General features: G+C 43.5%; 1 protein-coding gene across 1 annotated transcript in view; it reads left to right on the top strand.

Annotated features, from left to right (window-relative positions):
• TMEFF2 (transmembrane protein with EGF like and two follistatin like domains 2) overlaps nucleotides 1-15,379 on the top strand; it is a 125,172-nt gene that overhangs the window by 63,492 nt on the left and 46,301 nt on the right. The window contains exon 5 of the mRNA XM_030951994.1: nucleotides 8,928-9,024. Coding sequence (XP_030807854.1) covers nucleotides 8,928-9,024 — 97 coding nt within the window. The remainder of the gene's footprint in view (nucleotides 1-8,927; nucleotides 9,025-15,379) is intronic.

The raw sequence follows: 15,379 nt of genomic DNA, 5'->3' as shown, positions 1-15,379 counted from the left end.
AGATCAGCGTGTGCTCCTGCAGAAGTATTAAATTCTGGGGCAGGAGCTGTGAAGGGGGATCCACTGAGCTCATGGAGGAGGAGGCAGCTTAGGAGCCATCTCTCACAGCTCCCAGTGATGGGGTGACAGCCTGGCTGAATGTGGGTTGTGACTGTCAGTTCTGGCACCCCACTGAACTGTCCCCTTCTGAGATCCCACTACTAGAAACGAGCTTGCCATACAAGCTTGATGCTCCTGAGCCCCAAGGCAGCTCCAGCTCTCTGTTACATGTGTGTAACCTGCATTAACACCACAGAAATCAAGAGAAAGGAGTATTACATGGAAGAAAAGTGGGGAGGGAGAAGAAAACTCTCTTCCTCTTGTTGCATTCAAGGTAGATCCAAGTCACTTTTACAGTGGATCCACTTTACACACTGCTGGTTATGTAAATGGGATATCAACTAAATTGGACTTTCACTTGCTCTGGCACTCCCTTCCATTGCCAGAGTGATTTTACAGCAGCTTTAGTCTAAATTAAAACCAAGACCAGTGTCTGCCATCCATGTTTTAGGATTTAAAACCAGTCATTTCCCAAGATAATTGTGGTGCAGTCGAGACCAGAAGCAGCTTCCCAAAAATTGGTTAATACCCAGATTTGGGTTTCTTCACTGGCTTAAATGGAGTGGAATATTATCTCCTCTATAGTCTGCCTAAAAGATAGATTTGATGTCTGCAAGCAAAGACATGAAATTGCTATAGGCTTCCATTCTTATAGCCTGCCACCTATTTGATTTATGTGATAAGTGATCTCAGATGACCCTCCAAGGCACTGAACCATTAGAGAGTTATGTTGCACAGCGATAAGAAATCTTCAGAGATACCTAAATCTTCTTTTACCACTGGGAGTTTCATCTGTTCTGGAATAAAGAACATTTTTATGTATGATGTTGCTATCTTGCTAGCCATACTAATATTCAAAAGGATACACAGACTTAAATCAACAGCAAAGTGACAAAGATCTTAAAACTGAAGTAGTCACCAAGTGGATGCCAGACAGCTCTTTTAGGTTTTATCTTTGTTCCTTTCATTCTGTTTCTTGAAAGATGAGTAGCTGTAAGGGTTCACATTTAAGACTTCTGTTAATCTTTCCACCAGGTAGAAAGCTGTGGAAAGCCCTGGAAAGTCACACCACCTGTTTGGGACTTGCTTATTTTAGGCTTTGTGAAAGCATGGCTTTGGATATTTTATTTTTTTTCACTGAATTTCTGTAAATTCAATGATAGGGGTTTCTCTCTGCCTAGAATGAATGAAAATGCTCAGAACCTCAGGTGGGATGTGAATTCTTGGCAGAGGTCGGGGAAAGCACAGATGGGTAATTTCTGTGGTTTATATCCAACTGTAGCATCTTCTCCTACAGAGGAAGGCAGCGCTGCCTCATATTCCTCTGACTGAGCCCACACCTCATGCAGTATTTCTTCCCAGAATTTGTAGGTACTGTTGTTCCAGCCTGTATGGAGTCCTTAGATTCCATCTATAGATACACAGGACCAGCCAGCCAGAAGCAGCTCACACGTGACTCTGCTTCAGGGTAGCCTGTGATGGCCATTTTCTGACAAATAAGAAAAGCGTTAAGACATTGGGCACTTTCCTGGGCTGCAGCTTCCTACCTACCTTGACACAGTGCTGAGGTTAATGATCTGTGTGGCCAGGCAAGTCAACCTGAGCGAGGAATCAGACATCATCCTTTTTTATTTCTCCTTGATCCTGAAAAATCTTCTGGTCTCTTGCAATTTGGGCTACAGTAATTTCCTTCCAGGCTCTTTAATAATTGCCTTGATTGGTGACCCATGGCATTGCATCCTCTGAGCTGTGGCCATGTCCACTTGGTTATTTTGTTCATCCTGTTGTGCATATTGAAATACATAAAAGCAATTACTGATGCCACCAAAGCTTTGGCAGTATTGCAGGCATGTTTTTCCAAAAAGATGTATCTATTTCTTGAAAACTCTCCTCGAAGGAAGTGAGGCTTCTCTTTAAATTAATGCAAGGCAGAGATGAATAGTCCCCGTGTGCTATTTTGGCTTTTTACTCAAAGCTGTTTATGAGGAGAAGCTCTTGGCCAAGTTAAATGAGCCTACTCTTCCTCATGCTGGCAAATACTGTCAGTGCTGGTCATTGTACACCTTCATAAAGGTGCTGGCACCTAAATCTGCAGTGCTGGCAGCCCACAGACACCAGGCAAGCATCAAATTTTGTAGGGAGACCACACAATGGTGCAATAAGCACAGCTGTTTCATGTCAGCGTTCAGAAAGCTTACAATAGGGTTTTATTCACTGAGCCATTCCTTTTGTAACACCATTAGAGTTATTTGCTAGGAGAAACTGGCCTCGACTAATCGCTTTTAATTTTTTATCAAATGCACTGTGGGAGCTGCAGGAATATGCATGAGACAGCAACAAGCAAGTGGTGTTTGTTTAGAATAAATACACTCTGAGTAAGAATGGAGTCCATTCCCTCCTGGCCACGGTTGTAGAAATGCAGACAAGTCCCTGCAGAGGTCTGTGGAGAGTCATGGCCTGGCTTCACACAGGGATGCCGCAGGAGCACCTGCTGGAAGGAGAGAGCTGCAGGCAGGCAGGTGCAGAGGAGCAGCGCTGGTCCTGGGAAACCATTCCCATCCCAGCCACTTTCGGCCACAATAAGTGAGGTTTGCAGGGTGGGAATGCTGCCAGGGGAGACCCTGGAGCCTCCAGGCCAGGTGAGAGCTGGAGAAGGCTCCTGAGGTTCCAGAGATGTTGAGCTGGCTGAGCAAGGGGCCAGCTGAGTTGACAGAGCTGCTCCAGGTGTTTGGGAGAATGCCGCTGGAAAACTGGGGGTGGTGGGAAAAGGAAAGAAGACCCAAGAGAATTAGAAGGCGTGCCAGGAAAGACAGGAGGTAAAAAGTAAAGACAGAGCAGCAGTGTTTGGTAGTAGTGGGAAACAATTTTTGTACTAGTTATTCCCCAAACCCAGAGCACTCCCAGACAGTTTTCTTGCACTATGAGAATCCGTATCCAGGGCAGAAGCACAGCCTTCACCCACAAGGTGTGGCTGAGCTCACAGGCCTGTGCACAGGGATGAGCTGCTCCAGAAGTGCTGCTTTCCTGTCTGACATCAACTCAGCGTTGGACTGAAAAATCATGAATCAGCCCTACAAAAGTAGTTTTTAAAAATTATAAACATGAGAGGTCCTGGTGTTAGTTATACTCACAAGCATTTTCTCCACTGTTCTAAAGCTTAGGCATGCCTTTCAAAACAGATATATACATGGAAGCTGAGATCCTTATGTGTTCAGATAATCCACTGGTTATGATTTTTAAGAAAAAAACCATGAGCTGAGAATCACAAGAGCTGAAAAACACTGCAAATTGAGTCTGACTGGCATCAAAGCAGTGCCAGGCTCTATCTGCATGGTCTTTAGCAATAAGATAAGAGCACATTTTATCAGCAATCTGAGCTGGCTGGGTGCATCAAGTTCCTCCTCAAAAACCCTGCTAGGTATTTACATTGTGCTAAAGTCATCCCATTAACCTTTCCCAGCACGTGGCTGAGAATGGCAAGGCAGAGGCATCCAAGGATGAGACCTGAGGCAGTATAAACCCTGAGAAAGGGGGTCTGATTTCCCAGGCAGCCACCTCAGGTATGGCACAGCCCCAGTGCTGTTTAAATCATCTGCACATATAGCAGAGAGGGGGTTTCAAGGACTCGCCTGTGGTGCTATGAAGGAACCATCAAAGGCACGTTGGTATGAAGGAGAATATTTCATTTCAATATTAAGAAGTTCTGTGTTGGGTCCTGAGCTGGGCACAGACACTGTTTTCCCCGGCAATAAGTGATTTCCCCAGAGTGTTTATGGGTGTGAGAGAGGGCAAATTTGTATTTATTGAGATGGAGCCAGCTGGCAGGAGTAAAGCAGGGCAAGGCACGTCAGAGTTTGAATTTATTACCAATCCTGTAGGCCATTTTCCTTTCATTGTGACAGTAATGCCGTTCTGAGCCTCTGCCAGACTTTGAGGCCAGAGCCATTGGCAAGTTGACCCCCTGCTTTGCACCCTTCATTTTTCTCACTTTGCAGGTTTTGACTGAGCTAATGCTTTCAGGAAAAAAGGCTTATTGATTAGAGTGAAGTTGCTTGCAGCATCTGGGCTTTTATTGGTGCAGTTTGTGAGGTGTTGTTAGCTGTCTGGTAGCGCTTGTTCTCACACATTTAGTAAATTCTTGCTGGCTTCTCTGCCCTCCTTTCTTAGACCTTTCTCACCTTACCTACTCACCTTCTCACCTGCCCAGTGCACTCCTTTTAGGACAGAAGTGTATGGCAAGATCACCTCAGCTGGTCTGAAGAGCACCCTCCTCCACTGCATTTTAATTTGCACATTGTCTATCATTCTGCAATACAAAAATGGCCATTAACTCTCATCCCCATGTGATCTGTATTTTTACCTAGATTTTATAGCTGAAAACAAGCATGTATCCTGTTAGGGCGAGCTAGAACAAGCCTTTTTTTGAAGTTTTTCTTTCAACAATAGCAAAGATATCCCACTATGAGGAGTCAAGTCAGAATCAGGGGTTGTGATAAGCACGTGTCTGATCACATCGATCAAAGGAAGACTACATCAGAGTAGTCATAATTCATAATTCATTATAGTCATATTTTGTATATTCAAGCATGTGGTGATGTTTTATATTGTTTCTTTGTTGTGTTCTCCTGTGTAGTTGAAATATATTGAACAAGGATTGTTGTAATAGTCCTAAAAAGCCACGTGAAGCCTGAGCTGAGGCTTTCTTGAGTTTGCCCCATTGCCTTCAGAGTCCTGGTAGCAAAGAGAGGTTCAGGGATCTGTGTCTAGCCAGTGTTGGCACCTGACTGTCTCTCACTCCCGTGGCTCCCCAGCTACTCCTCCCACACCCCTTCACTGCTCACAGTATGGTCTGTGGGGCAAGGTACTTGCATGTCCCCTGCGGCACTTTGTGTGCCTGACCAAGATGCTGAGCATACTCCTCACCATCTCACTGGAGCTGCTTTTCTGGAAATTGCAAGGAATTCATTACCATCCTGGGTTTGCCACTCATCAAGCACCTTGGGAAGACACTGAGCAGGGGTTATTCAGCAGCTCAAGCACAGAGATTTTGGTGTCTATGTTTTAAAACCTCTAAACCACTGATCTAGCTCCTAATAGAGCATGAGTCTGGGAAGCTGTGTGGCTAAAGTCCTAGCATGATTTTTTGTGGTTGTGGCTACAACCGTTTTGTAGGTCTGTACCTACAGAAGACTTGCTTCAAAGAGATTGAATGTAAAGAGAAATTAGAGGTGGCTACAGTGGCAATGGGCATTTTTGGGGCTTTTAGTTTTCTCCTCATGTTACAGGAAATAAGCACAGGGTCAAACCAATCTACTGATGATACTTTCAATCTGTTTTTTTTCAGCTAGGGAGACAGAGTTAAATGCCTCAGAAATGGTTTCTTTCTTGTGGGACCTGCAAACAATACAGACATTCTTGAAATCACAGCTATCTCATCAGAGCACTGTGAGAATGCCAGAGAAGGACCAAATGATTAAAACAGGAGCTGTTGTGGTTCCCACAGTCCATTGACTCTGTAAATTGTGTGTAGTGCCTTCACAGCTGAGAATTTATATTGCTTAGGAGATTGACATAGTCTCTGAAGTGACTTTCAAGTAATGTTAGTGACCTTCTAACCCTTGTTAGCACATTTCTTTGGACTCTGAGTTGATAATCTTGCTTAAAATTTCTCAGTTCTGTGAGTAATAAGTGGTGGGCTTCACTGATTAGCCTCCCTGGAGCCCTACTACGTTCCTGCAGGGTCTTGGTGTTAAAACCTCAATAGTTGCTAATATGAACACTACCTAACATGCATGAGAAGTCTCATTCTCTGTTTTAGAAGAGAAATCCAGAAACTAGATTATTTTTTGCTAACAATTTTCTCCAGTTGGGTTAGAACAGAAGTGCAAATCAGCAAGTGCAGTGAGGGGGAAAAAAGAAAAAAGAGTCACCTTAGAAAATAAGCATCCACTAGTCCTCAAGCTAGAAAGCAGCAGGAAATATTGGGAAAATAACTCGTTGTAAGATGTCTGATTTATCAAAGCAGTTATCTGCACAGCATGGAGAAAACAAGCCCTGTGTGTGTCAGCTCTGGATGTGGGTGCATATGCCAGTGGGTACGTTTGTGTAGGGAGAGAAAACAGACCTATAAGAAATGTAAAGATTAATGTTATCTGTATTACTGACAACAGAAAGAGCTTAAACAGGAGATAAACAGCTGTCTTTTTTAGTAAAGACTGCTGCACATTTGCACATTTAATGACAACATGCACATTGACTGTGGAAAGCTGGTCACAGGGCTTCTTCAGAAAAATACAAATGAGTGACTTGTTATTTTCAAATAGAAATTCAGAACTGCAATGTGCTATAGAGTGGATGATCTTCTCCAAATCAGTTACTGCTCTTCAACATGCTCAGTCTTTCAAATGCCTTTTTTAATGGTTTAAGTAGCTATTTCACTTACTCTGTGATGTAGAGCCGTGTGAGGTCCCCAGCCAAGCGCCACGTGCTGGGCAGTGATGAATAGAAACATTGCAGGGAGGAAGAGAGCAGGGCATATGTTTTAAATTAAAAGGAAATGCAAGGGAAGTGATTTGCAGAATAACAAAATAAAGAAATTAAAGCTCCATTCCATAAAGTATATATTCTCACCCTCCTGAACTGGAACAATTGTCATGTTTCTGATAGGTGAGGAATGCTTGGCTGTTGTAAGAAGGCATCTGCCCGCTGGTGCCGTAGTCACTCATTACATGTCCTGTCTAATATCTTAACCACTGGAAATCCCCTGCCACAGTTGGCTGTCAATGGTATCTCCTCGGTAAAAGAGATTTCTTTATTTAAAATGTAAATGAAACATTGCAGGCCTGGATGCAGCTGCAGGGAGGTGGGGAGGATCTCATATGAGCCTCGTGATGTTGTGGGGCCAGAATCACATGGGCAGTACATGGAGATGCTAATGGTGTGAGGATGTGGCACCTGGACTCCTTGTCCACCCTCGTGCCTTGGCTTTTATAACATGTGAGCTTTTATAACATGTGAGTTTCTCAATCATTTAAGGAAACAGAAAAACTACAGCTCAGCCCTTCCCTGTAAAGCCTGACAATGCAGTAGAACTAAAATCCGGAGTGTTTTTTTCCTGGTTTCCCCTTTGTTTTTTTGTGCATGAATTTTATGGATATAAAGGTGAGAAAATTTGTACAAATAGAGCAAAACTACCTTTTTTTCCCCCCCTTTTGGGATAATCAGAATGCTTTTCATAGGTGAATTTTTTTCAGTTTAATATAGTTTAACTTCAAGCATGACTGATAGGAAATTAATGCAGCATAGTCCATACCTAAAAATACCAACACTTCCTTTGACTATATTAAGGCTCAGGAAAAAAGCATTTTAGATAAGATCTACCTTTGGTATTTCTGTGATTTCTATCACTGTAGTATCTAAGCTTATCACAATATTTTAATATAGTTGTTTCCACATTCTCTGTTGGGAGGAAATTATATTGTTCCTGTTATCACATAGTAGGAAGCATGGCAGAGGTTATATAACTTGTCCAGGATAAGGAAGCAAATTTGTTGAAAAACAGGCATTGGAGTCACCCTTGATCTTCTAGGGGCAAAAGCCCTTTCTCCTCAAACAGCTTTCAGAAAGCCTGGGATTCTCATCCTTTTTTGAGTAAATATCAAAAGCGGCTTATTCACAGTCAGAGGTCCCTGACACAGAAGCCTCTGGTAACAACCTGGATGCACATCAGGCAGATGATTTGTCCAGTGGGTGTCACTGGGGCTACCAACACACTCCAGCTTTGGTGGGTTGCACCCAGGTGTGCAGAAAACTGCACCATGGTGCTGACTCCAAATGCACGAGAGGTGACACTGCAGAGGTGCAGATAACAACATCAGTCTGAGCAGAGCTGATTGATGCTTAAAGTCTGCCTTGGTTTAATAACTCTGCAGCTGGCAGAAGGATATCACTGGGTACAGTGCCTTGTGGGTGTGTTGCATCTTTCAAAAGGTACCAAAGGGTGTTCATACACTTCAGTAGAAACATGGATAATGTTTCTTTTGGATCTTTTAACAAACCTTCTTCTTGGTGCCTACCTCAGTGGTCTCTTTCTGTTTTCAGTACTCAGCCATCAGTATATTTTTTTTTTTGCACTCTTCCTACACCCAAATTTTGATTTTCCCTTTAGTCCCTTCTTGTTTTTGGCTTACAGGCCAGGTACAAACCTTACACAATTGCAGACATCAGCATTGACTTTCCCCCTGGTTTCAGATTTAACCTATGCTGGAGATTGTCCTCTCCTCTGGACACCACTAAATCTTTCCTGCCAGAGATAACTAGTCCTTGGGGCTCATAGCTGTGCTTCTGCAGAGAAAAATGTTTTGCCTTTGGAGTGGACTAGATTGCACCACAAGGCAGGTGATTTCAAAACATTTTTGAGGAAAGCATCCCCTTGGGGCCACCTCAAGGCCTTCATGGGTAAAGGACACGAGGCAGCATGTGATGCTATCAATGCCCCTCCATTATTTTCCCAGGGAACAAAGCAGCAAGGCTCAGTGGGGACACGACCTTCCTGGGCTGCATCTTGAAGGGGTCATTGATTAAGGGGAGAGGGAAGTGGAAGGGTTTTTCTCTGGTTTTCCTTTTTAGTGTGTAATTGAGGGGATTTGTCACAGGCAGCATGGAAGTCTCTGTGTTGTTGGCCCGCTCAGGAGCACTGTTGGCTGGCCACCGGCTTTGTGAGCAGCACATTAAGCTGATGCAGTGAATAGATTTTTCTAGAGAGAGAGAAGTGCTTTGCTACAGTGCTGTCTTTACTAATGTACATTCTTCTGCTTTCCATCCAACAGTCAATGAAGGCTCAGGTGAAACCAATCAAAAAGAGACATCGACCTGTGACATTTGCCAGTTTGGGGCAGAGTGCGATGAAGATGCAGAGGATGTTTGGTACAGTAATTTGCTCTACTCTTCTGTTTTAATGAATGTTGTATTATTTAAAGGTACTGTGGTTTGGAAAGCATTACAAATGTTAGATACTCTGTTTTCTGCACACAGAAATTCATCTCAAAATGACTGAGGTGGTTATCACTCTGAAAAAATGTATAAAACACTCTGGTTTATAATTTTGGAACATGCACGATTTAGACCAAGTTTAGAAACACAGTTATCCATTTTGTTGCCATTATAACTTATGTTAGTCCATCTGGGGTTTTATAGCTTCATACTTCAGTAAAAAATAGAATTGGGAAAAATAATTGACCTAAAGCTTTTCCAGTTAAAAAGTATCATTAGTATTATCATCATGTTAATTCATGTGTGGCTTTAGAAAGGCTGGGAAATCTGTCTTGCTTTTTCCTATTTTGTTGGAGTTGAAAACCTTGCCCTCAATTGCTTGAAAAAATGAGAGTGTACATTTAGGCATTTTCTCAATGGAAATGGTTTTAATTTTTATTTTTTAAAAGGGATTTCAAAATTATTCAGATTTTTTTTTAATTTTAAACCTTAATTACAAAAGCTGAAGGGAAATAATTCTATCAACTCAGACTTTTATTCTTCATTTTGCCTAGGGTATATGCAAACTTACATTAAGCAAACTCTGAGCTAATAATTTCATTGTGATTTTGGAACAGCCAATAGATCAAAAAGGTCACTATGCACAGAGCTATATTTCTAACGCTGCCCTAATGCCGCACCTCATGTTTCTCTCTCAGTAACTAATACAGATTTAGAGAGAGAACAAAATAACCATGCAAATGTCAGAGCTGGTGTCTGGATGGTGCCTCTGGAGCTGTGGGCTAGTGGATGGTGGCTAAAGGATGGATACACAAACTGAGCAGTGAGGTGTCAGTAAAACACTGAGGCTCCAGTGGAGAGAATGGAGCAAAGAGCAGTCAATAACTGCATGGTGAACATGGTAGCTGGGCCCAGTGTTGGGCAGCTGACCCCACCGAGGCAAGGCATCTGTGCACCCTGGTCAGGCATGAAATTAGGAACAGTTCTGCTGTTGAGTGAAGGAGCTCAGGAATATGCTCATGGTTATCCTTTTGTGCTCTTTTACGGTTTGGTCTTGCCAGCCTCTTAGTAATCTCTGGTTCTAGTGCTTAACAAAACATCGAGCAAAACAACCACTGAGTCCTTGCTCTGGCTTCAGTCATCAAAGGGAATTGTGGTGTTGAAAAACAGGAGCAAGGTGCATCATGGTTATAGGTTTCAGTAATGTAATGAAATTTGCGAGTAAGAAATTGCCTAATGTTGACTTTGCTTAAGAAAATTACCCCAGGTGTTATGATTTTCATTGTCTCCTTGACTGGTTGTCCTTGAGAGCTTTGGTGGTGCAGTGTAGAAACAAAACCACGGTGAAATTAATATATCAAAATTCACAGTCTAGTGCTCATGTTTTCATAATTAAGTGTGCTTCCAAATTGGAAGGCAGGAGAAGAGAGGGGCAAGGAATAAAATTAGCTACAAGATAACATTATTAATCATAAGCACTGAGTAGCAGTGTTTATTTTTTTTCCAGAAATAGCTTGGTAAAACTGCCTGATCCAACTTACCCCAGTGTTCCCACTGCAGCTTTTGCACAATCTAATTCCTCCCCTTTGAAACGAGCTGGCTTTTACAGAGCAGCAGAATGATGGCAGGAGCTGAGGTGCTCAGTCTTTATTGACAGGCACTCTTTCTGCAGGGAAAGGTGCTTCTGGGGGCAGGAAGCAGGGAAGGGCTGGCACTGGGAAGATGCTCCCAGACAAACTGTTAGGAGGCAAGAAAGCCAATTCTTATCCAAAAACCCAAACCCCATCTAAAGCCTGTGAAAGGTGTGCTTTGAAGTAAGCAACTTTATATGCCATAACTGAGCTCTATTTTCCTGTCCTTGCCCCCTGATTAGTCTTCCTAAACAATGCATCTTTCTAAACAATGAGCCTTCTGACTGTCAGCTTTTCATTACTTTTATTTCTAGAATAAAAGTGGACTATGTATGGAGGTTGTAGATCCCTCTTTCCAGTATATTTAGTTGAATTTTCATGTTTGGCACCAGAGGCACATGTTGCCCCACTCCCCTTGCCAAGAAATGTCAATTTATTATTTGTTCACTATTTTTATGTGGATCAAGTATCAGATGTAAGCAGGGCTCCTTTAGCTCTCTCACCTGACTGATGAGGTTTGTAAAACCCAAGGAGGGTCAGCAGTTCCTGGTGGTCCTGGGACCTGCTGTTACAGGATGTCAATCCCAGCAGCAGCAGTGAATCCCTGTCAGTCAGGAACAGTCTGAGGGTGCAGGGTCAGTGCCTGATCTGCTCCAGGTGAGAGGAATGCAGGCTGGTAGCAGAGCCAGGCTTTAGAGAGCTGGAGATACAAGGCTGGCTGTTTGCCTACTATTTCTAGGGTGCCAGAGTAGAGCAGAAAAGAGAGCACAGGTGTGATAGCAGATGTGGTTGGGCAGCTGATGATTTAAAGTGACAATTGACATTCTTCTGCATTGTCACAGTCTATATTTTAGAGACCGTTATCTCCAGTTTAACTCCTTGTTTTTTCTTTTTTTTTTTTTGATTATTCATTGCCAGTTGTCACTCATCTAAATTGTGCTATTGTACTCTGTCGCCATTATGTTTAATTCTTTTTATTTGTGAAAAACCAATCTGTTAATGGCTTGACTCCTGGGATTCTAAAGGGGGGTTGGCACACAGAAGATTACTTGAAGGGGTAAGATTTGTGTGAACATTTTCTGGAAAGCATGGAGAAAAGGCAGGAAAGAAACCTCTGTAATAACAGGTTTTCCATGGCATGCAGAAGCACACATGTGTTATTATCCCATTCTGCAGTCAAGTATCATGAGAGTGAATGCAATTTGGCATTCCATTAGTGAATCTCTTTCTCTAAGTTAAAAACAAAGACTGTTCACTTGAAAGTCTTTAACATCTTACTGCTTTAATATGTGAAAGCTTCTTGTCACTAAGAGGATCATGTATTACTGGCATTATTCCCACCTTTAATGCATTTTGCACCAGTGGGCTTCATGAATATTTAAAGCAGGGCAGTGGCTACACTCTTTAGCACAGGGTTGCAATCTATTGGTAAATCAGACATTTGGTGTTGCTTGCTTTGGGTTTTATTTCTGAGCTGGCTAAGGAATAATTGATTTTGTAAGACAGGGCTACTCAACATAACACCCCGAGAGATATACTTAAGAGGAATTGAAGAATGAGGCGTAACGTTTTGAACCGTGGTGTATTGCTCAGCTCTTCCAAAAAGCATCTCTGAAACACTCGCTGTACATAAATAGTGCTCACCAAATGGAGTGCCTGCTCTCTGCTGGAGTGGCTCAGTGTCAGTGCAGAACCACGTCAGAAACCTGGGCTCCAGCATTAATCTCCTCCTTGTGAGCCACTGAGGAAATAAGAGCACTCCCTACACTGGACAAGGCATGGTTTGGATAAATACTGGGCAGCTGTTTCAGAGGTCCACTAATATGTCCAAAGTGGAAGGAGATAAAGAATAAGAAAGATCCTTTGGTTGAGTTTCCAGTTGGAAAATGCTGATAATAGAGAGGATGGGAATATTTTCTTAAAACGAGATTAAAGCCGGCAAACCTCTGACTTGCAGAGTTAATCAAAATCAAAATGATGATTTGGGATTGCATTTGATTTGTTGCATTCCAACAGCAGCAGGTCAGCCAGCAGCAGTGTGGAAGTGCAGCAGTGCCCACAGTAAGGTGCAGGTTGCTAGCTGGAAGGCAGACACACAGTGGTGTGCTCAGGGAGAGCTTCCCCTACAGCCTGGCAGTGTCCAAGGAGGAGAGGAGGCCTCCTCCAGAGTGCTCCTCTGCCTGCCCCTTCCTCCTTCGGGAGGCTGCAGGTGAAGGAGAGTGGCAGCAGCTCCCTGGCAGGAGGTGCCTGACCCTGGCATGGGCCACTGAAGGTTTGTACCAGAGATAAAAAGGTGCCTCAATGCCCCTGCTCCTTCCTGCAACTTGGTCCCACTCACCCCAAGGACTTCTCCTTGTCTGGGAGCAGAGTATCGTGCTCTGCAATAGGCACTGTGCTCGTGGTAGGAAACTTTCTTCCCTCCTCACAAGCCTGGCCCACAATGGAGGAGCGTGTTCTATTCCTTCCAAGTGGACAAGGATCCCACTGGACAGGTTCTTGAGGGTCACTGATGACCCCAAACTGTGACTTGGAGGCATCCAGGCCTGGAGGAAGGAGCTGGGCTAGTTCAGTGTGTGGGTCAGTGGGGAAGGAAGGAGGGCTGGTCCCGGGCGTGCTGTGCCCCTGGGTGGCATTCCCAAGTGGCATTCCCAGGTGAGGAGGTGACACTGCAGCATAATTACAGCAGGTCCCTGTGTCCTGTGTCTCTGTCCACATGGCTGGGACAGTAAACTCCACTCACCCACAGCAGACAGGCACGTACACAAAAGGTATTACAAAGATGAGCTCTTTCAGTCCCTCATTTCATATTTTAACTGCTAGTCACTGGAACATTTAGTTAGGGTAAATGCTCCTGTAAGGCAAGCAAACAGTCAGAAGCACGTGAAGAGGGTGAAACCACATTCTCATGCAAATAAGTGGCTCTGTAAATGGGAGATATCTGTGCAAATCATGCAGCTGCCATCTGCAGCGACCCCTGCAATCAATACTGCCCCAGCAATCAATATTTATCTTTATTATTGTATAGAAAGAAAACATAAAAGAAGCTAATGATTTTGCCAGCTTCTCGATCCACGCAGCAATTAGGTCAGTCAGCTTTGGGCCCCTTCCCCCTTCCATCAGTTGCTCTCAAGCAGAGCATTTGCAAACAAGATGCTGTACTGCTCTCAAGTACTAAAAGGTGGTTTGAAGTCTCACATACATTACACGGGTATTGGCTGCTTCATGTTCAGCAGTGTGTATAATAACTATGTGTGACCTACTTGTTCCAGATGCAGAAACAGCGAGCTGCTTTAACATCTGCAATGTCCCAGGCATTATACAGTAGATATGTTTCTGTTTTCTGTTGCTTTTCCTCCTCTTCTAGTGAAAATATAGATCTGTGTTCATAGCTGGGCATAACACTTACGCATACATGTTGGACTTGTGCTCAAATAAGCACAGGAATGGAATAAAATCATTACAAATGCATAATTCTGCAAAAACTTAAATTTCTGCTTAACTTGAGATCATACCTAAGGCATGAAGTGGAGCTGCTGCTGCATAAATCTTCACATTGAGATTAGTAGTCATGTCTAATAAGAGTCCAGGCGAGGTTTTCAGAGGGAATTGAAGGCACTGGAGCACAATCTCTGCATTGCACAGCAGCAGATGACCAAGCAGGGTGCACCCTCTCACACCCATGTCACTTCTCTTAGCCCCAGCCTGATAGCAGAGTTACCTCCAGTGCCTGCCCAGAAATTAGCCCCCTTCTGTCGCTGTTACCTGATAATGTTTCATTTGGTGCATGTTCTGTGGTTAAAAGATTTTGAAACAAAAGGAAAGCAGCTGACTTCCAGGGAAACTGTTGAGATAAGTGTAGGGACGCCATTCAGTGCGTTGAGAGTCAGCAATACTGGAAAATTGTAGCCTAAGCAACTGGAAATTAGTCAATGAAGCACTTGCAATGAAAGGCAAAACGTGAGGAATATTAGGAAAAGCAAGATGATGCCTACCCCATCTGTATGTTATATTTTAATTACAAAGCCTGCTCTAAGAAAGGGCCAGGTTGGAGGCTTTTCTAGGAGGCTGCTCAGCCAGATCCTGCTGCCTGGAGTATGAGAGCTGAAGAGAGAACCTAGCCATGCTTCTTCATTTGGGACTTGGGAAAAAATGCCACATGGACAGACACAAAAGGGGGAAAGGTAGCAAAATACAAAATTGTAGCTTGAATTGCTGTCCACAGCACAAGAACAACATTGCAGTGGCTCCAGCTTAGGTAAAATATTTGGCTTATTAGAAACCAGTGTCTAGATACCATGTTAGGGTCAGAAAATAAGGTCCCCAGGTGAGCATTGCATGAATGCCATGGTTCCTGTCAGGTTTCTCTCTGGCAAGCTGCTGAGGTACTGTAGGACTCTTTCAGCGGGCAGTTTCAACCTAAACTGGTCTAGGTGTCAAAGTGACTTTGTTCCCAAACATAAACAGGGAAAGATCTTCACAGCCTTCAGAAAGACCCTAAATCAAGCCAAAAATAGGTGACTTTCCTCTTTCTCAGAAAGAGTCTGCAGAAAGAGCCAGGAAAACTATGGAAAAAGCAGTTGGCTTTATCTTCAGCAGCCCTGAGAAAAGCTGTGGTCCAGCTCTCCAGAGGAGGAGGAGGGAATGAGCACCTTGTGTTT

This window comes from Camarhynchus parvulus, chromosome 7 (genome assembly GCF_901933205.1).
Source record: "Camarhynchus parvulus chromosome 7, STF_HiC, whole genome shotgun sequence".
NCBI lineage: Eukaryota > Metazoa > Chordata > Aves > Passeriformes > Thraupidae > Camarhynchus > Camarhynchus parvulus.
This window is presented reverse-complemented; position numbering and strand designations above follow the sequence as displayed.